The sequence below is a fragment of the Oncorhynchus clarkii genome, chromosome 13, assembly GCF_045791955.1.
Source record: "Oncorhynchus clarkii lewisi isolate Uvic-CL-2024 chromosome 13, UVic_Ocla_1.0, whole genome shotgun sequence".
NCBI classification, from domain to species: Eukaryota; Metazoa; Chordata; class Actinopteri; order Salmoniformes; family Salmonidae; genus Oncorhynchus; species Oncorhynchus clarkii.
Window position 1 is genome coordinate 17,974,094 of NC_092159.1, and position 27,907 is coordinate 18,002,000.

Below are 27,907 nucleotides of genomic sequence, written 5' to 3' on the forward strand. Positions count from 1 at the left end.
GGAAAATCGATAGGCACCGCCAGTAAATCACTGCTCCCTATAAAAAGAGCTCTCGTTTATCAGGTGAATAAAATATACAGTACACACCTTACCTTGCCCAAGGCTAGGGTCTCCGCTTAAATCAACAACACATTCTCAATCAGGGAACTTTGGAACGTTTATAGCAGAGAGAGGGAGAGTGTGAGCGTGAGAGCGAGAGAAACAGAGAGAGAGAGAAATAAAGAGAGAGAGAGAGAGTACTAGTAGTAGATAATGCCAAAAATGGAGAAATAATTTGTAAAAATTCCATAAAAAATACTAATTCTGACAAATCTATATATAGCGGGGCAAAAAAGTATTTAGTCAGCCACCAATTGTGCAAGTTCTCCCACTGAAAAAGATGAGAGAGGCCTGTCATTTTCACCATAGGTACACTTCACCTATGACAGACAAACTGAGAAAAAAAATCCAGAAAATCACATTGTAGGATTTTTAATGAATTTATTTGCAAATTATGGTGGAAAATAAGTATTTGGTCAATAACAAAAGTTTATCTCAATACTTTGTTTTATACCCTTTGTTGGCAATGACAGAGGTCAAACAGTTTCTGTAAGTCTTCACAAGATTTTTACACACTGTTGCTGGTATTTTGGCCCATTCCTCCATGCAGATCTCCTACTAGAGCAGTGATGTTTTGGGGCTGTTGCTGGGCAACACGGACTTTCAACTCCCTCCAAAGATTTTCTATGGGGTTGAGATCTGGAAACTGGCTAGGCCACTCCCGGACCTTAGAAATGCTTCTTACGAAGCCACTCCTTCGTTGCCCGGGCGGTGTGTTTGGGATCATTGTCATGCTGAAAGACCCAGCCACGTTTCATCTTCAATGCTCTTGCTGATGGAAGGAGGTTTTCACTCAAAATCTCACGATTCATGGCCCCATTCATTCTTTCCTTCACACGGATCAGTCGTCCTGGTCCCTTTGCAGAAAAACAGCCCCAAAGCATGATGTTTCCACCCCCATGCTTCATAGTAGGTATGGTGTTCTTTGGATGCAACTCAGCATTCTTTGTCCTCCAAACACAACGAGTTGAGGTTTTACCAAAAAGTTATATTTTGGTTTCATTTGACCATATGACATTCTCCCAATCTTCTTCTGGATTATCCAAATGCTCTCTAGCAAACTTCAGACGGCGATGGACATGTACTGGCTTAAGCTGGGGGACACGTCTGGTACTGCAGGATTTGAGTCCCTGGCGGCGTAGTGTGTTACTGATGGTAGGCTTTGTTACTTTGGTCCCAGCTCTCTGCAGATCATTCACTAGGTCCCTCCGTGTGGTTCTGGGATTTTTGCTCACCGTTCTCGTGATCATTTTGACCCCACGGGGTGAGATCTTGCGTGGAGCCCCAGATCGAGGGAGATTATCAGTGGTTTTGTATGTCTTCCATTTCCTAATAATTGCTCCCACAGTTGATTTCTTCAAACCATGCTGCTTACCTATTGCAGATTCAGTCAATTTTTTTTCTCAGATTTTGTCTCTCATAGTTGAAGTGTACCTATGATGAAAAGTACAGGCCTCTCTCATCTTTTTAAGTGGGAGAACTTGCACAATCGGTGGCTGACTAAATACTTTTTTGCCCCACTGTAGTTTGAAGTCCTGTTAGTTAGTTTGATATTTCCACACATTAACTTCCTTTGATTTTTCTGCATGCACCAGTGTGATGAATGTGATGTAAAAATAAATACATGTTCTGTTTTGAAACAGTTAACATGGGATGGACAATCTAACGAAAACCAAGATTGTAAATGCTGGTGCCAGTGGCAAGGGTAAGAAGTCACTGAATATTCTTTATTTTGCTTTGCTGTTTTGGCTTTATAGAAGCTTGCTTTGATTTTGATACACGCTGAAGGTTTGGAATGACACACACAAATACAGATTTGTGTTTTTGTAGTTGTTCTCAATGACCAAATATGATCTATAGATATCACCTATCGGCCACAATACATGATTGCAATGTACCGTGATATTGAACCTGGTACTCTTCAAATAGATTATTACAAGTGTGTTGGCCAGGAATACATTTTAACATGAAACCTATTTCTGAATTGTCAATGTATCTTTTTTTTCATAGTTGTCAAAGAAACAGTAACCACAACAACACGGTTGACATCACTGCCGCCAAGTGAGTTGTGTCCTTTCTGAAGGTTTTCATAATTTATACACACTACACGTACCTGTGAATATAATATCCCATAAATATGAATTTATCCTCTGTCCATCCGAACGTTGAGTTTCTATAATTCATTAAAAGATATATTTTCATACTATAATTATTGGTAGTGAAGATTATTCATGATCATTTTCAGCAGTCTGGGGCCTTTTTCGATCACTTCAGAACTGCATCCTTCCTTCCTTGATGTAATCACAGATCTGAATGGTGAGAATGGTGAAATAAATGGGTGGTAATCGTGCTTGCATCTATTCAATCACTCATAGACCTGTGCTTACCTCATGGAGTATTCAAACAGGACCAATGGTGTAAAGTACTTAAGTAAAAATACTTTAAAGTACTACTTAAGTAGTTTTTTGGGGGTATTTGTACTTTATTTTACTGTTTATATTTTTGACTACTTTTACTTTTACTTAACTACATTCCTAAAGAAAATCATGTACTTTCTACTCCATACATTTTACCTGACACCCAAAAGTATTTGTTACATTTTTAATGCTCAGCAGGACAGGACATTTTTGTAAAAATTCACACCCTTATCAAGATAACATCCCTGAGAAAATGGTGATGTCTGGCTTGCTTAATAAAAGGAATGTTAAATGATTTATATTTTCACTTTTGATACTTAATTAAGTATATTTAAAACCAAATACTTTCAGAATTTTACTCAAGTAGTATTTTACTGGGTGACGTTCACTTTTACTTGAGTAATTTTCTATTAAGGTATCTTTACTTTTACTCCAGTATGACTTTTGGGTACTTTTTCCATCATTGAACAGGACCCAAGTCCTCAGCATTGGTCTTTGACAGTACCTCATTTCTCCACAAGAGGGAATCACTAACTCTATCGTCTCCAACCAGAAGAGCGTGTCCTCGAGCAGTTCAAGTGGAGTTTCCGTTGTGGAGAGGAAGGTCATCTCTCAGAGCAGTGGTAGCAGCAGCAGTAGTTATGCCATAACATGTTAAAGACATGCTCAGACAGAGAGCCAGTGGAAAAAGTCTACATTTAAAAAAAAAATCTAGATGACATTTTTCTTTTTTTGGCACAATGTGCCAGTTTTTTTAACACCTGCTCATTTGGAAGACAGTCAGAATCCTGTAAAAGACCGTTTTTCTTGTACTGTCAATCACAGCCTAAACTATTCCAACGAAAGAGCTTAGATGCTCCCATAGAACTCCTATGGTAACTGATATATAATTCCATTACTTATAGGATTCAATAGATATATAGACAGCTAAGCTACATTCAGAGGCGTCATGCCCATAAGGGGCACAGGGGCAAGTGCCCCCTGAGATTTGTCCTACATAAAAAATATATATATACTTTTTTGGTGATTGTTTGTTTATTCTATTTAATACCACTAGCCACTTGGCAATTTTAAGAAGTTGGCTTCAGCTAGCTCAGATAGGTTCCCAATTTCCCAACCTCGTAACTAGCTACCATGAAGCAATTTCAAGTTAGAGTAGCTAGCTTGTATAACTATCTTAGCTGGCATGCCTGCTGGCAAAGTTTGTAGACTTTAGAAAAGCAAACAATAACTAAATGTACTGAATAAGACTCACTCTCTCTCCACTCTGTATAAGTTCTAATCATTATTTTTCTCCTTTCCCCCTCCAGCCTCAGGTGGTCTCTCTTCGAGGAGTGGGCTGCTCTCTATTGGAAGAGGAGAGTCTACCAGTAGAGCCATCACAGGAGGCAGTAGCTCAGTGCTAGTATCCTCCTCTGCTGCAGCCGGGTCTGGGGGTGGAGCTAAGTCTGGGTACGGAGGGAGATCCGTCAGCAAATCAACCACCATTACCACTATAGAGTCCCCCTCTTTATCCTACGGTGCTTTGGGGGCCTCTGGCGCAGCTTTTCGGTCTTCAGGGGCCTCTGGGGCATCGTTTGGGGCTAGCAAAACCAGCGGCTCCCTCTCCATTTCTGGAGGGGGTCTAATGTCAAGCTCCAGTTCCAGTTTTTTCACTGGTTCCCTTACTGGTGGTTCCAGTTCTGGTTTTGTCTCTAGTTCCAAAGGAGCAGGAGCAGGAGGAGGCAGTTTTGTCACTGGTTCCAGTTCTGGTTCTAGTTCTGGTTTTTCCTCTAGTTCTGGTACCGGAATCGGAGGAGGGGGTTCTTCTAGTGCCAAAATGTCGGCCGGCGGCTTGGGCTCTGCGACCGTTTCCACGGTTACCAGGTCCAACTACAGCTCCTCGGCAGGGGCGGGTTCAGGAGGCGTGAAGAGGGGCGGGGCACAGGGGTCTGCATCCTCTGCTGTCAGCTTCTCCCCCACCCCCACGGAGAGAAAGAGCATGACCACCACCATGACCGCCCGCTCCATGGGCTACGAAGGTCAGTGACAAGGTCAAAGGTTAACCCTATTCATATGCTGTGTTCATAACCAAATGAGAAGGTGGTAATTACCAGTTGTGAAGCCGTAAATACCAGTTGGATGCATTCAATGCATGCTCTGAACTCATTGAGAAACACAGATTGGCTAATGGCCAACAAGCTGCGTCAACCATAAACTAAACGTACAGCTATCATGCTTGTAAACTAATTATAGGGTTCAAAAACCATATTAATAGATTGCTTTTTTAAAATAATGTTTTGTTGTTGCATTTAACTGCTGAAAATGCTGTTATCAAGGTCATTTCCTTAGTAGATGTCAGAGGTCAGCATGTGGGAGAAGTCGAAGCTCAGGGATAATAGACGAGGTTCCCACTAGTAATTACCAGTTGGAGGGGCATTCAAGTGGACTTTTCCCAGTCATTTGTGGTAAATACCACCTTCCCACTTGGTTATGAACGTAGCCTTATATCCAGGGCTAGGATTTCTTCCTGACCACATGACCTCTGGGGTCTAAGATCAGATATCGGGCGCTTTCCTCTGCCGAGGTGTTGCTGATGCCTGCTAGATCTTACAATGCCTGGATAGGTATTTTACCTATTAGCTAACCACATCGTATGTTATAGCAATCTGTCAGTCAGTGACACAGTCGATGACGTGGCACGTAACCATTGGTTGACGCATGCAACGTCTGAGCGAGGGAGTGCAACCATTTCTTGGGCATGTCATGTGGTCAGGAAACTACTGGCCCTATCTAAGGTCCTCTGACGCTCTTTAGTACAGGTGCAGAAGTCAATAATAATGTCATTAAGAATATTATTAGAAAGTTGAAGTATGACTTCAGTTATGACACGAAGAAGGAAAAGTCGTCAATAGTGGTGTTTTTCTTCCGTGTATTCAGGAAGATCCAGTGGAAACTCATCTCCAGAATACACAAGGAGAGAATATGGTAACTACCAATCTTAAATGTGACTTCAAAATGTATTTCGTTCCTATGTTTAATAAAAGTGGATATTAAAAATGACATAATTGATTTTTGATAATTGATTGTTTCAGCTGCAGCAAGTGCAGCTGCCAGTACACCCACCAGAGGGCGGAGCCACAGCAGAGGTACTAGCTGTTAGCGCACAGCACCATCAATCAGACCATACACTACTGCAGAATGCACTTATTATTGTTTTGCCATTTTAAGTGGCTGTATTTGAATAAAATAGAACACATCTGATTACACTACTCTATTCTTATCTATTCTATACTTTTCTATTCTATTCTATTATATTCTATTTTATTCTGTGTGTCCTGTTCCAGAGAGTGAGATCAGATGCAGACTGCAGAGTGCCTCTCCCACAGCCAAAAGATGTGAGTTGCCTAATACCACGCGGGCTCTTATCACTAACCTATGACTCACCCGATCTGCCCTGGAAAATACACGTGGACCAAGATGGTATTAGTTTGACTTCAACAAACAGGGAGACAATAAGACTCAGTCAGAAAACGTGGAAAGGAAATTGAACGTGGCTGCTTGAAGATAAGCTGAATATGGAAGATAAATACAGTTGGATAACAATCGGTCTTTATAATTAAAAAACTGTTGAAAAGCCTGCACACTGTATGTTTCCTAAGTGACTTTAAATGACACCAGAGTCTGTTCCCCCGTGGCGTGTAGGGACGGAGCTGGAAGACGTGAAGCGGCTGCTGAAGGGGAGTCGCTCCAGCAGCATCAGCCCCCCTCGCTCCCCCACTAGCACCCTCCCTATCCCCAGGAAGGCCCGCGTAGAGACCAGAACCATGCCAAACAGCTTCCAGTCAGGTACACACCCTCACCAGTATAATCATGATTAAAACTAGGTAAATTAATAAATACTGTAATAAATAAAAGTTTAAATGCACTCTGAAATAAATGAATAGGTACATAAGTAATAATTACACAAGTAAATACGTACATAAATAATCACTGATGCATTAGATGGCCAGAATATGTTCTTAACTAACTCACCTGGTTAAGTAAAGGTTAAATAAACATACATAAAACCAGTAACCCGTTCCCTCTCTCCCAGGCCAGTACGACAGTGCCACCCTGGATTTAGGAATGCCTTCCTACATGTGGTCAGGCCCCACGGCTGGAGGCTACGGTTACCACAGCAACGCCATCAACCTGTCCCCCACCTCCACCCTCCAACACTCACCGATCACACTCACAGGTCAGCAATAGACATCACCAAATATACAGTCACAATTACTCTAATAAGAATGGCATGATACTGAGTGATAATAGTGCCAACACAAATGTAATCTGAATTGAATCCTTCACACCATCAACAAAGATATTTATATAACTGAACAGATTTAGTCCAAGAGATAAAAAGCACATGATTAAAATGAACAAGATTTGTGTGCGACATAAGAATCACAAGAAAGTATAAAAAAGAAAATGTCTCCTAATTTTCTCATTGTCAATGAATACTGTATATGTTACTGTGGGTGTGACTCAATCGATGTGGGTGTTTATCAATGTTTCTACAGCCACAGGGCTTCAGAACAACCTGGCCCTCAGCTCTACATCCATGAACTCTGGACTCTCTGCCTCTAGCACTGGTAAACATCTCCCTCAACATCTATCGTCTCTCTATCAATGCATCCCAATAATCTTTCCTTTCTCCCAAAGTGTCCACTTGTTTCCTTCCCTTCACAGATTTGAAAGTAAGTGACTGGTATGCAGAGACTGGCAGTATTTGTATTACATGTATTTGAAATATGTATTTAAATTCTTTCAGAGTATTTAGTCGTTTGCATTACACTGGGCTGAACTTCACTCCAATGTATTTCATAATAAGTTACTTTCGAGAGCGGTAATTTGTATTTTTAAAATACAAAATACTTTTCTATACCCTTTTTGCAGTGGTGTAAAGTACTTAAGTAAAAATACTTTAAAGTACTACTTAAGTCGTTTTTGGGGGTATCTGTACTTTATTTGACTTTTAATATATATATTTTTTTCATTCCTAAAGAAAGTAAAGCACTTTTTACTCCATACATTTTCCCTGACACCCAAAAGTACTCGTTACATTTTGGCAGGAAAAATGGTCCAATTCACACACTTATCAAGAGAACATCCTGGTCATCCCTACTGCCTCTGATCTGGCGGACTCACTAAACACAAATGCTTCGTTTGTAAATGATGTCTGAGTGTGCCCCTGGCTATCGGTCAATAAAAATATAAAATTGTGCCATCTGGTTTGCTTAATATAAGGAATTTGAAATGATTTAAACTTTTACTTTGATACTTAAGTACAGTTTAGCAATTCCATTTACTTTTGATACGTAAGTATATTTAAAACCAAATACTTTTAGACTTTTACTCAAGTAGTATTTTACTGGGTTTCTTTCACTTTTATTTGAGTCATTTTCCATGAAGGTATCTTTACTTTTACTCAAGTATGACAATTGAGTACTTTTCCCACCACTGTCGTTTTTATATTGGTTCACATTTTTGTGGCTCCCTTTCCCCCTGCCTTGGTTTCAGAAGTCTGATGGCACTATGGTGTCATAAATTAACTAAATATAAATGTATATGTAAAAATTAACAACTGCAAAGCATTCTGAGTATTATTCTAATGAGCTCTACCGGAACAAGGCCAATAATAATACCCAGTATGTTCACATAATTTACATTTTGGTCATTTGGCAGACACTCTTTTCCATAGTGAATTAGAGTCTGTGTATTCAACTAAGGTAGATAAACAACAACATATCACAATCATAGCAAGTGAAACGCTTCTCTATCCGTTACTGAGAATATTGTTGCTGTTTGGGCCGTTTACTTGCAAACGTAGTTCTGTATTTTAAAATACAAAATACATGTATTTTAATTAAATATATTTCAAAATGTTGATACATTGATCTTTAAAGTATTTTGTCATTTTTGACAATCTCTACTGGTCTATAGGAACTCCCTCTAGCCCATGTCAACACCAATCCAGTGCTTTCAGTAGTAGTAGTGTATAGAATGTTTTCTCTCCTTTGTCCAACTCTAGTTCACGGTATGCAGAATAACCTGGCCTCCACCACTGGCGGTATCCTAACAGCGAATGGAGTCAACGCACAAACAGGCATGGATGGAGTGTTGAGTGTTCACAAATCCACTGGGATCAAGAGAATAATGCCCATGTTCATTGTGGGAGTTATACTTCACGCGTGTTTAAATCATGTTAAATTCACCCTGCATGTTTTTCTTGGCAGTCTATGGTGTGCAGAAAAATGTCACAAGCACAGGGGTGTCCACAACCACAGGTGAGTCCAAAATACTTTGTTTTGCATCGATAACAATTAGGCAACCATAGACATAAAACATTTGATTTGATGTATATATGTACAAGCAGCAGCAGCACCAAGACAATATAGCGCTTTCCTGCAGTCAAATGACCAAATCGCCCTCTAGTTGCCTCATGGGTGGAATGTTATTCATATTTGTCCTCTGTTTTGATGTATTTGAAGTGTAATATTGGGATGCAAACACAAAATGTAATACATTTCAACTCTATATCTGACATGGTACAGGTGTCTTCTCTTTTTAAAGCCCCTAACCATGTGTGTGAGGTGTATACTTTTGTTTCAAAGTAGATGTGTTTAAGACTACCAAGAAACACTCTGTGTGACCCTGATTTAGCCCACCGCAGTAAAAGGATATCCTCTCCTACTCTATCTTATCATGTACTCATGACACTTACCAGTTCATACTGAATATTTTTGCTGCCTATTTCTCAGTGGCGGCCAGCAGTCCCACCAGTGACGAGGAGAACACTCCCGTCAAAAAGGAGACGGAGAGACTCGTCATGGCCAAAGAGACCGGCAAACAGTTCTCCTCTGCTGCCACTGCTATTGGTAGGCAACACTCAAACCAAATCAAATGTTATTGGTCACATGCTACGTAAACAGCAGATGTAGTCTAACAGTGAAATGCTTACGGGCCCTTCTCAACAATGCAGAGAGAAAGAAAATGGAAAAATAACAGAAAAAGTACAAATACGTAATAATAAAAGTAATAATACATACACAATGGTTATATATACAGGGTACCAGGACTAAGTCGATGTGCACGAGGTAATTGACGGAGATATGCACATATAACTAAGAATAAAGTGACTAGTCAATAGGATAGATGATAAACAGTAGCAGCAGCAGCAAATGTGATCAGTCAACAACAAAAAAGGCTGAATGCAGATAGCTGGGGAGCTATTTGGCTAACTATTTAATCAACAATTTAGCAGTTTAATGTTTTGGGGGTTGATGCAGCCTGTCAAGATGCTCTTAATGGTGCACCTGTGAAACGCTTTTAGGATCTGAGGGCCCGTGCCAAATATTTTCATCCTTCGGAGAGTTAAGGAGCGTTGCATTGCACCTCTTCGCGACTGGGTTGGTGTGTATGGACCATGATAGATCCTTAGTGATGTGGACGCCGAGGAACTTGGCGCTCTAAACTACAGCCCCATCGATGTGTATGTAGGCGTGCTCGGCCCTCCATTTCCTGTAGTCCATGATCAGCTCCTTTGTCTTGCTGACGTAGAGGGAGAGGTTGTTGTAGGAGCAATATGTTTGCAAAATTCCGGTAACTTTCCCAAAATTCCCAGGTTTTCATTAAATCTTGATTGGAGGATTCCAGATTCCCTGCTTATTCTGGGAATCTTCATAACATGATTTCTAGAAACATGGGAATTGGGGGGAAAGTTACCGGAATATTGCAATCCAGTACGTGAGAATACCAGAAATGTAGAGGAGGGTTTTCACTAAATACATAATATTTACAAAATATTCAATTGTCTGCTCAATTAGAAGAACCTTCTGAGGGAAAATGGTACCAGTCCTATCAGATCTTAAATGTTTCCATGCCCAATAACATACTACAGTCCCACTGTCTCAGTGTTAGCCGTTGTCTGTGAGTTATGGTGAAGTCAACTTCTCTTTTCACATTTTCTAGCCTATTCTGAGGACTCACTGAAGAAGGAGAAGAAGAAGGTGTCCAGCTTTGTGGAGACAGCTACAGCCAGAACCACAGACACTAACGGTAGTTAACGGAAGTGAATAGACATTTTCACCACACCTTGACTTGTGTTACTAACACACTGTTCTGCCACTGCTGTTTTTTAATACTGGATCATTGATGAAAGTGTCAACGAAAGACAAAGCAACAACCTATCCAGGTATAGTCTAACTATACTTTGAAATTGAAATGGCTGAATCCCAACGTAACAATCTCCAGCCCTAAGTGGTGCCTATTCTTATGCATTCTTCATGATACTCTACTGATGCTGGTTCTTGAGCCCCGTGTCCTCTACCTCTCTCTTCGATCAGAGATGCGTAAGGACGAGTCTGGAGGAGGTCTGGGCTTCTGGTCCTGCTGCTCCTGGTGGAAGTGGCTGCTGGGCCTCCTGCTGGGTCTTCTGCTCCTCCTGGGGCTCCTCCTGGGACTCATCGCCCTGGGTAAGAGAGGAGGAGCGGAGCTGTAGGGCACTGGGGTAGTTGCCTCTGTCATAGAGCGCTAGAGTTATGTCCGTGTCTAAGTAAATCTCTCTCTGTTTTTTCCTCTGCTCTTTCTCTCCTGTATTTATCTGTTTCTCGCTTCTCTCTCTCACTCGACCCTTGTCCTTGTTTCTCTCTGTTTCCCTCTCAATTTTCTCCCCCTCCCTCTCTTTCTCTTCCAACCACTTACAGCCGAAGAAGTCAGACGTCTTAAAGCTCGTGTGGATGCCTTGGAACAAGCCTCCAGCTCTTCCTCAGCCCATTCCAGTCGCCTCTCCTCCTCCTCTGCCATCAACATCATAGACCCTCTGGGGTCTGCGTACATAGACAAGACCTCCTCGACCTCCTCTACCACACTGCTCCGCTCTGATAATGGTATCAATCTGGGAGTGGCAGCAGGAGCAGGTCCAGGATCAGCTAATGGACGAGGCCAAGACTCTGTAGCTCTGCAAAGGGCAGTACAGCAGATAGTCAGGACTGAGCTGCAGTCCGATACTGTACGAGGTACAGAACCAGAACCAGAATTTACACTGTGCACCAGCCTTGTGTTTTGTGGGTAAATGTTGAGCTTTTCAACCATTAAAACAAATAAATGATTCAGTCAAAAGTCCAACTTGTGAATTGTATGAATATTTTTGAAAGATTTATACGTGTGATTCTGTATATTGACAACATGTTTGATTTATTTGTTACAGCAACACTTGCACACTCAATGAAAGGAGCGAGAGGAGAGCCTGGGACCAAAGGTACTGTAGGGCATCCACAGCATGGATATGGAAACATACGTAGATGGATCCATCCATCCATAGATGGAAACAAACTGTATTGGCTGTGTCTGTTGATGAACATTTCAGCTGTTTTATTTCAGGTGACCAAGGTGCTCCAGGAGTCAAAGGTCAGTGAGCCTTAGACCTACTTTTTATTTCAATGAGGTCACACAGCAAATACTGTACATGTTAGAGTTATACTGTACAAATGGAATTCATTCATTCATTTCAGGTGATAATGGATTCCCTGGCCTACCAGGTAGGAACACAAACTACTAGTTTTATTCTGGAGTGGCTACTGTAAATAATCATATGCTTAATGATAGCAGACTGATGTTTGGCTTCTCTTCCTTAGGTCCTCCAGGTCAGATGGGTCACAGTGGACTGGAGGGCCCGAGGGGACCTAAAGGAAATGCAGGTAATGCTTAAGGACACAATTTGACTTAAAATTACAAGATCTCAATCTTGCAACAAATGAGAAATGTATTGTATAGACTCTCACTCCCACAATGCATCTCTTCTCATCTGTGAATAGGTGAAGCTGGTGCAGAGGGCCCCCCAGGCCAGAGGGGCCGAGAAGGACCAACGGGATCACGTGGAGAGCCTGGTCCTCCAGGGTTTGGAGAGAAAGGGGACAAAGGTATGTTCATTAGTGTATTTGATGGCGTCACAGTATATCTTCAGAGAAAAAAATCCATAAAATGTAGATATTTAAATGATGGGTTCCTGTTCAAGCTCTTAAGTAATGTTATGTGATGCCATAGGTTCTCCTGGTGAACCCGGAGGCCCCGGACCTGCTGGCACTGCTGGGCCTGTTGGGCCTAAAGGTAAGGTCAAAGGTCATCATCAATGCAGGAAATACGTCTAGATTGATGAGATACATTAAACTATCCCAAATTGTAAGTCGCTCTGGATAAGACCGTCTGCTAAATTACTCAAATGTAAATGCAATTCATCAACACTGAGACTGTAACTGTTGGCCGCCGTTGTAAAAGTGTATTTATTTTGGTTTTCCAGGGTCAGTGGGTGGTCAGGGTACGACAGGTATCCCAGGTGAGTGCTCTTTGCCCTTTTCGTGTACCATTGTACTGGAAGAAGACACAAGCGTGCGATTTCTAAAGTTGTGTATTTGTCACGTTTCTTTAGGAACTCCTGGCCCACAGGGTTTCAGAGGGGAAGGAGGTGCTCCAGGACCGAAAGGTATTCCAGACCGACGTGTTGAGATGATGTACACTACTGTGTTGTATGCAGGCCTATTTCCTTGATTTATATTCACAAAGAGAAAACTACAAATATAGCTAGAAACCTTAGTTGATACATCCATTTTTTTATTTTACTTAAACATTTATGATTCCCATTGACTGTGGAATAATATAACTTATTTATGCCTAATGAATAAGCTTGCTTTACTAACATTTTAGTAAAGAATGTAAATGTAAACAAAGACTGTATAGCCTCAAAACATGGTGAAAACTATACATTTGATACTATGGATGGTCAGTCCTTGCATCTGTAACCAGTGTGAAATGGCTAGCTAGTTAGCGGTGCGCACTGGTAGCGTTTCAGTTGGTAACTACACTCGGTCCGAGACCTTGAAGTAGTTGTTTCCCTTGCTCTGCACGGACCGCGGCTATTGTGGAGTGATAGGTAGGGATGCTTCGAGGGTGACTGTTGTCAATGTGTGCAGAGGGTTCCTGGTTCAAGCCCAGGTTGGGGTGAGGAGAGGGATGGAAGTAATACTGTTACACATCCTGCTCTCTATGAATTTGAGAGTGGTTAAATTTCTCCAGCCCCCATCCCTTTGTTTTTTTCTAGTGAAAGAGGGGCGGGGAGATGGCTTTGTTATTGTTTCAATGGAGGATTCTAGCTTTAAGGTTGTAATATGCAGAAGTCGCTCTGCCATTTCCTGGTTGCAAAACATTTAATAGTTCGCCTAATTTCAGTTTGTGACAAAACAAGCAATTGTGTAGAGAATCATTGTTCCATCTAAACCTCTGTGAAATACTGTATCTTTTCAATAGCTGTTTGAAAAACTGAAAGTAAAAGACGCAAAACGGAATTTAAGAATGGAAACATAGAAATTGAGCACATAGAACATATCAACCACTTCTTAGACTTACGTTCAATGAGAATGACAGATCTATAACTCACATTTCTATGCGAATTTGGTCAGGTCGCCCAAAAAGTTACATAATGCAGCATCAAACAACGATCATATCAGCAAGCCTATTGTTTCTCTCCTCGTCCAGGAGAGAAGGGACCAGCTGGACCTCCAGGAAATAAGGGCGAGCCAGGAGAGAAAGGACTCCGTGGAACATCAGGTGTGTATCTGTCTGCCCTGAATAGTTAGAATCACATGGGATTCAGAACGTTGTGTCTCCTCTTTATTTCTTCTCTCCTCCTTCTCTAGGAAAACGCATCATTGAGAGAAATATGCACTACATACGTAAACTGGTGTGAAAATGAGTTGTAAGCACATTTCATAGTGGTCATGCACCCTCTCCGTAATCATAGGTGACCCAGGTCAAAAAGGACTTCCAGGACCAGACGGAACAAAGGGATCCAAAGGACCCGCAGGTAAGTGAACAGAGTAGCGAAGAAAAGATTGTGCTGCTAGAATAATCTCAGGATGTCCGAATATAGACACCGTAATAGTGAAATTCTTCACTCTTATCAATTCTGCATGTGTGGGTGTTATTCAACAGGTGCTCCCGGGGCTGACGGTGAAAAAGGCTCTAGAGGTGAGAACAACAGCATCCTTTTGTAGATAGAAACCACAACAATATATTTTGGAAGGAAAATCAAGTTGTCCATATAACAACTTTTAGATTTTTACCGGATAATTGATACCTTTATCATTCCAGGTGACAAGGGATCGGATGGATTACCAGGTCCAAGAGGACCAGCAGGACCTCCAGGAGATGCAGGCCTCCCAGGTAAAATCAATCAATCAATTTATTAACCCACATATCCATCCACCCATCGATGCTTAGTATTCACTATTTACATTTCAATAACATACATTTTCCACTTGTTTCCACTGTAGGCATTCCCGGGCTTCAAGGTCCACCAGGTATGACTCTTTAATGCAAAATCATTCCTTGATTTACATTTCAGATGCATTGTTCCTCAATATTGTACAGTAGGCTATAACATTTTTGTAACCCTCCCCCTCTACCCCATATAGGTATACCAGGTAATCCAGGTCAGCCTGGAGGTAAAGGTAATGTACCTATTACATACTTCCTCTATCTTTAGTCAAACAGGATTATGCTTTCATTCAGTCTATCATCATGTTATCTTCTAGGTGAAGCTGGAGAACCTGGTAGAATCATCAATGCAGGTAAGTCAGAGGAAATGACAAAGCGAATTAGAGACATCGCTACACTGGTGGATAGGCACTCTACATCTACAGCTGTAAATATTTCTTGAGATTACTTTATAGTACAGTGTCCACAGTAGGACAGCATCACATATCCTTAAGTAATGAATGTCATTGGTCAATCTCCTGTTTGAATCCCAGCTGGTTCCAGTTCGGTTGCCATCCCCGGACCTCCAGGCATCCCCGGACACGCTGGTGTTGCCGGATCCCCTGGACTCTCAGGTTGGTACTGAAGCTCTAAATTCTAAAATGTTCTAAGACAGGTTATACTGCGCAATGCCGCCAGGGGTACAAATTAAATTAAAATGATAAAAATTCAATAATGATATATATATATATATATAATATATAATATATATATAATATAATATATATATATAATATATAATATATATATATAATAATTCACATTTTCAAATAGTACATTTATATTTTCCAACAAGGCTATACATTTGGGTGAGTTTTTTCTCTCGCCTGAGTAGCCTTATTTCACTGCCCAAAATAAAATTAAACCATCTAGTGTTCAGCGAAATAACAATGTCAAAAAAATAAAAACGCAATGTCAAATACTGTCAGAGTTGTGTGTATAGGTGGCAGGGAAGTCAGGCGCAGGAGAATCAAACTGAATGAAACGGAGTTGTTTAATGATTGTAAATAAAACAACTCCAAAACTATGAAAAATAATAAAACAAAATGGGTCCGATGACACGTCGCGCACCAATAGAAACACAAAACTGAACAATAAACAACCTCTGACAAAGACATGAGAGGAAACAGAGGGTTAAATACACAAAAGGTAATGAATGGGATTGAAACCAGGTGTTGTAGGAAGACAAGACAAAACCAATGAAAAATGGATCAATGATGGCTAGAAGACCGGTGACGTCGACCGCCGAGCACCGCCCGAACAAGGAGAGTCGAAGCGACTTCAGCAGAAGTCGTGACAAATACAGGTAGCCTTGTCAAAACGTTAACATCCAATCACATTAACCGTTACTCTCTCACGGGAAACCTTCACTCTTACGACATTTAGAAACTAAACATGACAATTTGAAAAATAAGCCACGGGAGTTTTTTGAGTGAGAATAAAGACGAATTTCGAGTAGTAAGACATGTATAAAAGCAACAGACATCATTACTAAGAAGGGGCTAGAAGTGTTTTATATGGTGAGCTACCGAGTGGCCAGGACAGGCAAGCCCCATACTATTGTGGAGGACTTCATTCTTCCTGCTGCTGCGGATATACCTGGGACAATGTTGGGGGAAAAGGCCCGAAAAACTATAGAGACAATTACTTCATCAAACAACACTGTTTCACGATGCATCACTGACATGACAGGAGATGTTTTGAAACAATTACTGCTTCACATACAAGCCAGTGAATTATATGCGTTACAGCTGGATGAGTCAACAGAAGTGGCGGGCCTGGCACAGCTCCTGGTATATGTCCGTTACGTTTATGGGAGGTCAATTAAGGAAGACATCCTCTTCTGGAAACCAGGACAACATGAGAGGATATTTTTAAAGTACTGGACAGATTTGTGACATCAAATGGACTTTGGTGGTCAGAATGTGTTGGTATCTGTACTGATGGTGCAAAAGCCATGACAGGGAGACATAGTGGAGTGGTAATGCATGTACAAACAGTTGCTCCCTACGCCATTTGTGTACACAACAGCATCCAAGGGAATGCCAAGGGAATGTCTGACAGTTTGAAAGACATTTTGGACACTACAGTGAAAATGGTTAACTTTGTTAAAGCAAGGCCCCTGAACTCTCGTGTATTTTCTGCATTATGCAATGATATGGGCAGCGACCATGTAATGCTTTTACAACATACAGAAAGAAGTGTGCTGGTTATCAAGGGAGAAAGTATTGACACGTTTTATAAAATTGAGAGACGAGCTAAAAGTTTTCTTTACTGACCATCATTTTCATTTGTCTGACCGCTGACATGATGACGGGTTTCTCACTCGACTGGCCTATCTGGGTGATGTTTTTTCTCGCTGAATGATCTGAATCTAGGATTACAGGGACTCTCCGCAACTATATTCAATGTGCAGGACAAAATTGAGGCTATGATTATGAAGTTGGAGCTCTTTTCTGGCTGCATTAACAAGGACAACACACAGGTCTTTCCATCGTTGTATTGTTTTTTGTGTGCAAATGAACTCAAGCGGACAATATCAAATGTGATATAGCGAAACGGACGACACAAACAACTGGATTCGTTATCCCTTTCATGCCCTGCCTCCAGTCCACTTACCGATATCTGAACAAGAGAGCCTCATTGAAATTGCAACAAGCAGTTCTGTGAAAATTTGATTTAATCAGAAGCCACTGCCAGATTTCTGGATCGGGCTGCGCTCAGAGTTTCTTGCCTTGGCAAATCGTGTTGTTCAGACACTGATGCCCTTTGCAACCATGTACCTATATGAGAGTGGATTCTCGCATGAAAACTAAATACAGGCACAGACTGTGTGTGGAAAAGGACACTCTCTCCAATACAACCCAACATTGCAGAGTTATGTGCATCCTTTCAAGCACACCCTTCTCATTATGTAAGATGGTTAAATAAAGAGCAAAATGATTGACTATTATTATGTTATTATTTGTGCCCTGGTCCTATAAGAGCTCTTTGTCACTTCCCGCGAGCCAGGTTGTGACAAAATCTCACACTCATTCTTATGTTTAATAAATGTATCATATATTGTGTGTGTGGCAGGCTTACAATGATGGCAACAAAACAACATTTGAGAGTGCACTGACCCTGGTGCTAGAGGGTGTACGCAGCTGGAGGTTGAATGTTTGAAGGAGTACACGACTATAAAAAGTTAGGGAACCTCTGTTCTAAGACTGTGCTCTACAGTTTGAGTAAGATCTGGATGAAGATCTAGATGTTGGAGATCTTCATGAAGTTCCTCATAGACTTTCAGGTACAGTAAGCTGTGTGCTCAGTGCTTCTGTTGTGTCTCCTCAGGTCCTGTTGGCCCTGCTGGTCTTCCTGGGACGCCTGGTAAGACTTATTTCTCAGATATCCAATGAGACATCAGGGTCCACATACTGTACGTACTTTCCCTTTGATTGTTCATTGTCTTTGTCTCTATAGGTCCCAGGGGAGAAAATGGAGAGGAAGGAGAGAAGGGAGATCAGGGAAAGCCTGGTATTACTGTACAGACTGTGGAAACCACAGAGAGTGAGTATGTTTGGCTGAAATTATGTTCTTGTTTTAGTGTATGACTTTCTTATTACCTCTAAACTTACTTTACCCCTCACAACAGGACGTGCACCTGTGGCTAGTCTTCCTGGCCCACCTGGCCCTCCAGGGCCCCCAGGTAAACCAGGTGCCCAGGGTCTTCTAGGTAAGCCATGTGGTTCATTCTCCATGCACTTCAATGTATTTTTGGACGGATAGCTGTTTTATTTTATTTTGTTCAGATTCCTTTTTCTTATGGATTCTGTCCTTTTTAAAAAGCTAATTCATACCTTATTCCTTCTCAGGTAAGGGTCCCCCAGGTCCTCAAGGTCCTCAAGGAGAGCCAGGTGTACCAGGTAAGCCATAACATTTCTACCTGAGAAGAATGTACAATATTATATTGAAATTATATTGTAAAATAATTAAGCTATTGTAAGAACTGGTTTGCGTCATCTGTTGCAAAGTTCCTTTTCAAACCATTTTGATGAATTTCAAGTCAACCTGACCAATTTCTCTCACAGGTGTTGGTGTGCCCGGCCCCCGAGGAGATAAGGGAGAGCCAGGTAGCTTCGTGCCCAACTCAGGTAGGTGGCCCTTACCAAAACCACACTATCCATACTGTTACCATCTGATCACTCAACAAAATCACAATGACTCTACTGTCAAAGATAGAAGCTGTTGATCAGTATATATTTGACCTTTATTTAACTAGGCAAGTCAGTTAATTAAGAACAAATTAGTATGTTCAATGACAGCCTAGGAACAGTGGGTTAACTGCCTTGTTCAGGACAACAGATTTTTACCTTGTCAGCTTGGGGATTCGATCTTGCAACCTTTCAGTTACTCGTCCAACGCTCTAACCACTAGGCTACCTGCCGCCCCATATGATATGGTATGATATGGAAGGTCACGTAATGTAACGCAATGTAATATTGTCGTGTAATGCTGTGTTGCCTTTCAGGAACCTTCTTCGCTGGGCCACCAGGACCTGCTGGCCCAACTGGCCTTCCGGGATCACCAGGTACAGAGGGGTCCAACTCACTGTCTATACCATTTGTGTTTTCATCATAGTCAATTTGGTTGAAACAGAGGTTATGGCAAACATCTTGTAAATCATTTTATTGTTTCCTAATGCAAACCAGGTCCCCAGGGTTACCAAGGTAAGCAATTTTAAAGGCATGTCCATGTCAAAGGGCTGGATTGATATCATAGTAGGCTATGAACTGGCTCAGTCACATACTATTTACATGGCTGACTTAGTGATAGACTTAAAATGTCGACCTTAATGCAATTTTATCAATGTTTCAGGTGACCCAGGTCAGCCCGGTTTACCAGGAGTTCCCGGAGATCCCGGTGTCGGTGGGTGGATCAAATATTTACCAGAGGCATAGTTAAACATCCAAGCCTACACCTGTGGCCTGATCCTTGTGGGTATATGTTGTATTGTTCATTGTATTGTTTTCTCCCCAGGTTTCCCTGGACCCCAGGGACAACCTGGGGGTCCAGGACCAGAAGGGGACAGTGGACTTCCAGGTCCCCAAGGTCCAGAGGGCCCCGAGGGGCAACCGGGTCCAAAAGGTACACCCTTACACCCCTTTAAAGATGCAGTCTGGGATCGTAAGCACTTATACATTTGTAACATATCATACGAATCGCAAAAATAATTCAAACTGGAACCTGTTTTGGCTCGGGAGCACTATTTTCAAATCTACTGACTAAAATTATACAAAAGCTTTGGAGCATCACTTCAACAATGTTTATCACTCAATGTGGATCCTTTGTATAAGTTAAGCCAACTTATATCTTCATTAGGTGAGGCTGGCGTTCCAGGTGCTCCAGGAATCCCTGGCTACTCCAGTGGTGGATCATCCAGGAGTTCCCCTGGAGCTCCAGGTCCACCTGGACCTCCCGGCCGCGATGGGCCACCTGGGTCTGGGTCTGGAACACCGGACGTCCGCCAATACATCACAGAATACCTCAAGAGTGAGTGAGATGATCTGCTTGTTCTTCTTACCTCCAATGAAAAGGATTGGGCCTAAACTACATCCATCCAAAGACCGTTACAATATTTGATAGCGTACCGTGGGACAATATGGTCGACAAAACAGGATTTCGATGTTGTTTGCGTAGTTGATGCTAACTAAAATGGTGCCTGATGATCTGAAACCTTTTCTACGCTACTGTTTAGCAGTGCAGTAACTTGTGTATTGTGTTGTCCTTCATGGAGGCGATGGTGTCAGGGAGTACATGTCGGGACCTCCGGGTCCTCCGGGTGTACCGGGGCCCCCTGGTGGTGGATCAGTGGAGTCCGTGGACGACCTTGCTAGTCGCGTCATCGCATACATCCAGAGTGAGTCCAGACAAACCAACATCTTATCAAAAGCATTACATATATGAAGTATATCATATTGTATGTTTGCCTGGATCTAATAGTTCTGTTGACATTTCAGGTGGAGGTATTGCTAGTGGGGTGCCTGGACCTCCAGGCCCACCTGGCGCTCCCGGTGGAGGCAGCACATCGCTAAATGACATCATCAGCCTTCTACAGAGTAAGTCAGATGTTTGAGCACAAATGTCGATAATCGGGACGGAATAAAGAGATAACATTGTGTCATGAGACAGTCAATGGTCAGTGAAGTGCCCTTGCCTGATCCGTCCGTACCCATCTCAGGGGAGGAAGTGCGACGCTACGTCATCGGTCCTCCTGGCCCTGCTGGACCTCCTGGCATCCCAGGGATCCCATGGAGAGGAGGCTATGGCTTTAATACCCATGAGGTGGCTGGACGGGTCCTCACTCTAATGAATGGTAAGGAATCACTGTGACACAGCCATGTCTGATTCACATTTAGATTCATACACACACCATTAGCTTCTTTAACCATAGCGTGTGCAAGTGTTTCCCAAATGGTGGGCCGGGACCTACAGATGGATCTCGGTAAGTAGTTCAATTGATTTAAAATGGTCACGTGATAAGAATTCAGGATTGTGATTGGTTGTGGCATCCGTCTGTCATCAGAGCAGGGTATGGTGGGCATGCTCGGATCCCCTGGACCTCCCGGCCCACCAGGCCTACCTGGGTCCTACAGTGACATCTCTTATCTTCTGCAAAGTAAGAGCTCTGACTAGAGTTCCAAAATTCAGGGAACTTTCAATAAATTACATTTTTTTTCAAAACCCTGGCTGGAGGATTTCCGGAATCAGAAGGGAAAAGCAGGAAATCCGGAATCCTCCAACCGGGACATCAGAAAAACCTGGAAAGGAATTGAAAGTTCCTGGAATTTTGCAACCCTAGTTCTGACTACGGAATTTATACTAACATTAGCGTTTAGCACATGTTTTTTCTGCAGGAGCTAAAGGACACGGTTTTGGCTACAAGCTTGGCGCTAGGGCTGGGCGATATGGCAAATAAATTATCACGATAGCTATATATTTTTTCATTCGATAACGATAATTATCACGATATTAATCAAATTATGCTTATGAATGGCTGAACCAACCAAGGGCTTTGGGGTGGCAGGTAGCCTAGTGGTCAGAGCGTTGGGCAAGTAACCAAAAGGTTGCTAGATTGAATCCCTGAGCTGACAAGGTAAAAATCTGTCTTTCTACCCCTGAACCATGCACTTAAACCACTGTTCCCCGATAGGCCGTCATTGTAAATAAGAAGTTGTTCTTAATTGACTTTCCTAGTTAAATAAAAGTAAAAAAATGTATTATGTGAGATACACATAAAATTTTATTTAAGGAAAATTGTTCCATGTTTGCGGCAAGGGAGCACGTACCTGGGGTCAATTAAATTGATAAGCTTGAAACCATCCTTTTCGACTCTGCTAATTGGCATCATGTCCTTAGCAATGCAATGCATAATAGCATTTGTGATGTCTTTGTCTTTTCGATGTTTGCTTGTAGGGCATAAACGCTGTCAGTGTTGTCTGCTTCGGGCAAACATCCCTAGATTGGCTGGTGCTTATCAATGTTTATCAATACTGTTACGCAAACTCAAACTTCCTACATGTTCCAAAGAGTGATTTTGCTTCAGAATCTGAATTTTTGTAAACGTTTTTATATCGTTATTGAGGGAAGTAATTACCTCGATAATTATTGATATTGATTTATCGCCCAGCCCTACTTGGCACACCTTTATTTGGGGAGTTTCTCCCATTCTTCTCTGCAGATCCTTTCAAGCTCCGTCAGGTTGGATGGGGAGCGTCGCTGCACAGCTATTTTCAGGTCTCTCCAAAGATGTTCGATTGGGTTCAAGTCCGGGCCACTCAAGGACATTGAGACTTGTCCCAAAACCACTCCTGCGTTGTCTTACCTGCATGCTTAGGGTTGTTGTCCTGTTGGAAGGTCACCCAAGTCTGAGGTCTTGAGCACTCTGGAGAACATTTTCATCAAGGATTTTTTTTCATTTGACTAGGCAAGTCAGTTAAGAACAAATTCTTATTTACAATGACAGCCTATTGGGGAACAGTGGTTTAACTGCCTTGTTCAGGGGCAGAATGACAGATTTTTACCTTGTCAGCTGTCACCTTTCAGTTACTGGCCCAATGCTCTAACTAGTAAGCTACTTGCTGCACCAAGGATCTTTTTGTACTTTGCTCCGTTCTTTCCTTTGATCCGTGCCAATGAAAAACATCCCCACAACATGATGCTGCCAGTACCATGGTGCCAGGTTTTCTCCAGATGTGACACTTGGCATTCAGGCCAAAGAGTTCAATCTTGATATCATCAGACCAGAGGATCTTGTTTCTCATGTTCTGGGAGTCTTTAGGTGCCTTTTGGCAAACTCCAAGTGGACTGTGATGTGCCTTTTACTGAGGAGTGGCTTCCGTCTGGCCACTCTACCATAAAGGCCTGATTGGTGCAGTGCAGCAGAGATAGTTGTCAGAGTTGCCATTGATTTCTTGGTCACATCCCTGACAAAGGCCCTTCTCCCCTGATTACTCAGTTTGGCTGTGTGGACAGCTCTAGGAAGAGTCTTTGTGGTTCTAAACTTCTGCCATTTAAGAATGATGGAGGTCGCTGTGTTCTTGGGGACCTTCAATGCTGCAGAAATGTTTTGGTCTGTTCCCCAGATCTGTGCCTTGACACAATCCTGTCTCGGAGCTTTACGGACAATTCCTTTGACCTCATGGCTTGGTTTTTGCTCTGACACGCACTTTCAACTGTGACACCTTAAATAGACAGGTGTGTGCCTTTCCAAATCATGTCCAATCAATTAAATGTACCACTTAATTGAACTCCAATTAAGTTTTAGAAACATCTCAAGGATGATCAATGGAAACAGGATGCACCTGAGCTGATTTTCGAGTGTCCCATAGCAAAGGGTCTGAATACTTATGTAAATAAGGTATTTCTGTTTTTATATTTGTAATAAACCTGTTTTCTCATTGTTATTGTGGGGTATTGTGTGTAGATTGATGAGAAATTTTTTTTATTTTAGTTTTTTAATCCATTTTAGAATAAGGCTGTAACATAACAAAGTCAAGGGATCTGAATACTTTCCGAATGCACTGTAGGTCTAGAGCCAGAATGACTTACTGGACAGTCTGCATATTTATTCCTATTAACAGTTTGACTGATGTCAGTTCTGCCTGCCCTTTCTAGATACTGAATACAGAGGCGTCTTGGGCGCTCAGGGGCCTCCTGGTCCACCTGGTGTCCCAGGCCCTGCTGGCCCTCAAGGCCCTGCCGGTCCTTCAGGACAGGCCCCCTACAGCAGCTCTGGATACAGGCTGGAGGAGGTCAAGGACTACATACAGAGTATGGTCAAATCAATAAGGGTTTCATAAATAGTTTTCTACTGAGTGGACAATGATATGGTTTTACAGTACTATCCAAAGACTCCTAGAGTTACAACAGTACAGAAATAGTTAGTTTGCCATTATTCACCCTGTAGGTCTAAACCAGGCAATAAAAGTTAATAGATTACTTGAAATGCATTGAGCCTGTACAATAGGTTACCCTAATTACATCACTTTATGGATGTCCTCCCCAAGATAAAAAGGTTACTTATTAAAATGAAAAATAGACATTGATAGGGGATTTTACGGACTCCCGTTCATTTCAAAGCAATAATTTACCCTTGGCATTGAGTTACTGCCCTAGAGCAGTGGGTATCAGTGGGTATAACTGGCAAATTGTATTATCCTCACCAGGTGATGGTATAAGAGGGGGAATGTTTGGGCTTCCAGGCCCCCCAGGTCCCCCTGGATCCCAGGGACACAAGGGAGAGCAGGGTAGCTCTGGGTACGGCCACGCCTTCGACCACAGGACCAGCGAGGGAAGAAGGCTGGTTGAGACTGAGACAGACTACTCCAATATAGCGGTCCGAGTGACTGACTACATCAAGTGTAAGTGAAACTGAATATCCAATACTGTCATCGCAGTGCTACAATATACTTTTCAGAGTTAGACACATTTTAACTCAACATTTAAATGCAATTCTTCAAAGCGTATTTGTTTCCAATGACAATGGATCAAAGGAATGGCACATTGACATGAATTGGGATGTGTCCCATTGGCATAGTAATTACATTTCTATGCCAATGGGACACAGATGTTCATAAGTAAAGATAGCGACCATCGACAATGAATGAAGAGTCCTACGTTTGCTGGTCATTGGATGTAAATGCATATGCTATCTCTGGTCTTGATTGTTTCCCATCCCGTAGACCATGGTCTGTTGAGGGACGTTGTTGAGAACCGGTCTCAGCTGGAGAAGTCACAGGTTGTTCAAGGACCCCCAGGACCCCCTGGCCCTCCCGGGGCGCCAGGATTTAGCCGTGTGTTTGGTTCCCATAGTAACGCCACGGACCTTGTGGAATACATCAGAGGTGAGAATAATACAGTATTAATGCAATTCATTAACGTACAGTACCAGTCAAAAGTTTGGACACGCCTACACACCTAAAGGTTTTTCTTTATGTTTACTATTTTCTACATTGTCGAATAATAGTGATGACATCAAAACGATTAAATAACACATATGGAATCATGTAGTAACCAAAAAAGTGTTAAACAATCAAAATATATTTTAGATTCTTCAAAGTAGCCACCTTATGCCTTGATGACAGCTTTGCACACTCTTGGCATTCTCTCAACCAGCTTCACCTGGAATGCTTTTCCAACAGTCTTGAAGGAGTTCCCACATATGCTGAGCACTTGTTGGCTGCTTTTCCTCAACTCTGCAGTCCAACTCATCCCAAACCATCTCAATTGAGTTGAGTTGGTGATTGTGCAGGCCAGGTCATCTGATGCAGCACTCCATCACTCTCCTTCTTAGTCAAATAGCCCTTACACAGCCTGGAGGTGTGTTTTGGGTCATTGTTCGGTTGAAAAACAAATGATAGTCCCACCAAACACAAACCAGATAGGATGGCGTATCGCTGCAGAATGCTGTGGTAGCCATGCTGGTTAAGTGTGCCTTGAATTCTAAATTAACTAGCAAAGCACCCCCACACCTCCTTCGCCATTCTTCATGGTGGGAACCACACATGCGGAGACCATTCGTTCACCTATTCTTCATCTCACAAAGACACGGCGGTTGGAACCAAAAATCTCATATTTGGACTCATCAGACCAAAGGACAGATTTCCACTGGTCTGATGTCCATTGCTTGTATTTCTTGGGCCAAGCAAGTCTCTTCTTCTTATTGGTGTCCTTTAGTAGTGGTTCCTTTGCAGCAATTCGACCATGAAGGCCTGATTCACACAGTCTTCTCTGAACAGTTGATGTTGAGATGTGTCTGTTACTTGAAGCATTTATTTGGGCAGCAATCAGAGGTGCAGTTAATTGCTGATTTCTGAGGCTGTTAACTCTAATGAACTTGTCCTCTGCAGCAGAGGTATCTCTGGGTCTTCCTTTCCTGTGGCGGTCCACATGAGAGCCAGTTTCATCATAGCACTTGATGGTTTATGCGACTGCACTTGAAGAAACTTTCAAAGTTCTTCAAAATTTCTGGATTGACTGACCTTCATGTGTTAATCCAATGATGGAAATTAATTTCTCTTTGCTTATTTGAGCTGTTATTGCCATAATATGGACTTGGTCTTTTACCAAATAGGGCTATCTTCTGTATACCACCCCTACCTTGTCACAACACAACTGATTGGCTTAAACACATTAAGAAGGAAAGAAATTCCACAAATTCACTTTTAACAAGGCACACCTGTTAGTTGAAATGCATTTCAGGTAACTCCCTGATTAAGCTGGTTGAGAGAATGCCAAGAGTGTGCAAAGCTGTCGTCAAGGCAAAGGGTGCCTATTTGAAGAAACTCAAACATAAATTAAATAACACTTTTTTGTTCACTACAGTACACTACATGTGTTATTTTATAGTTTTGATGTCTTCACTATTATTCTACAATGTAGAAAATAGTAAAAATAAAGAAAAACCCTTGAGTAGGTGTCCAAACCTTTGACTGGTACTTTATTTCACATTATACATTTTAATAAAGAACAGTACCAAGTGTGAAGTCCAATTGGTCACGATTGAACATTGGTGGGGCTTTGCCAAAATGCTGATTGCAGCTTTATATGAAATAACCTTATGTATCATCCATAGCCCATGGAAACATTGTGGGACCCCCTGGAAGGCCAGGACAGAAAGGGGACATACAGGTCATAAAGGCGAGAGAGGTACCTTTTGAACCCTTACGCCTTTTAAATCTTTAGAGTTGCGCTCTTGATCATTTGCCAGGTCTTTGTAAACCATTGTGTTAAGAGACTCAGGCAAGACAAAGTCATACAATAGGTCCCATTGTGACACTTTCACTCTTCACTCTGAATTCTGGTTAACTAGGACTAGATGGAATCCCAGGAAGGACAGGCCTCCCTGGTCTGGAGTGGAAAAGGGGGGGGGGTACGTCATGATAATCACAGAGCACCTTTTCAAGTTTTCCCTTTACCAACATACTTAAGCATGATGAGGGACACTATATGTAATTCTAGGATGGTAGCACCCTCAATACAAGTGTCCCTGCTATGCATGTGTCGATCTGACCTAGTTATGCAAAAGAGATACGGCTTCATTAAGATTTCATATTTTCCCACAGGAGAACACACACTCGTGACACACAGAAGGAGGAGGAATGTTGGTGTTTGAGATGATATGATTGTTAAATACCCATTAAAAAGGTGAATGAAAGTCCTATGAAATATGTCATGACTCATGAGCATACATGTCTGGGGGCCTAATGCCTTGGAGACATTACCGATGTGAATATATCGTTTTCTATAGGAGAAACTGTTAAACAGGACAGTATTCCATGCGCTGATGTATTGTGTTGTGTCAAAGACGTCTTTACGATCTATTTTTTTCCTAGTGTTTGATCTGGAGTAGGTTTCCAATTCACCTCCTTGCATGTTGATAGCAACAATAGTTCAAATATGTGGTGACAAATAGGGGTGTGCTATTTTTATTCAATAGCTATTGTACTTGAGGAAAAACACATTTCGTATATCGAACAAAACTCAAACCATTGTCAAAATCTTCTTTGAATGTACTGGTA

General features: G+C 42.0%; 1 protein-coding gene across 1 annotated transcript; it reads left to right on the forward strand.

Moving 5' to 3' along the window:
* LOC139424537 (collagen alpha-1(XVII) chain-like) lies at positions 1-27,501 on the forward strand. Its single transcript, XM_071176472.1, is given in 56 exon segments — positions 1-63; positions 1,743-1,804; positions 2,110-2,160; positions 3,038-3,154; positions 3,833-4,156; positions 4,241-4,541; positions 5,440-5,483; positions 5,591-5,644; positions 5,843-5,893; positions 6,201-6,344; positions 6,592-6,735; positions 7,064-7,129; positions 8,569-8,643; positions 8,774-8,824; positions 9,299-9,415; positions 10,509-10,595; positions 10,681-10,731; positions 10,883-11,011; positions 11,243-11,554; positions 11,746-11,796; positions 11,919-11,945; positions 12,050-12,076; positions 12,173-12,235; positions 12,353-12,457; positions 12,582-12,644; positions 12,835-12,870; positions 12,964-13,017; positions 14,067-14,138; positions 14,332-14,394; positions 14,523-14,558; positions 14,682-14,753; positions 14,864-14,890; positions 15,005-15,040; positions 15,125-15,160; positions 15,341-15,421; positions 18,180-18,215; positions 18,309-18,395; positions 18,481-18,552; positions 18,701-18,742; positions 18,917-18,979; positions 19,357-19,420; positions 19,533-19,555; positions 19,704-19,754; positions 19,866-19,973; positions 20,208-20,378; positions 20,623-20,745; positions 20,846-20,944; positions 21,067-21,201; positions 21,412-21,504; positions 24,003-24,158; positions 24,554-24,748; positions 25,070-25,231; positions 26,962-27,003; positions 27,006-27,035; positions 27,199-27,258; positions 27,455-27,501. Coding segments are annotated over 55 exon segments (4,878 nt in total). The 5' UTR covers positions 1-63; positions 1,743-1,752.
* The last annotated feature ends 406 nt before the right edge of the window (positions 27,502-27,907 follow it).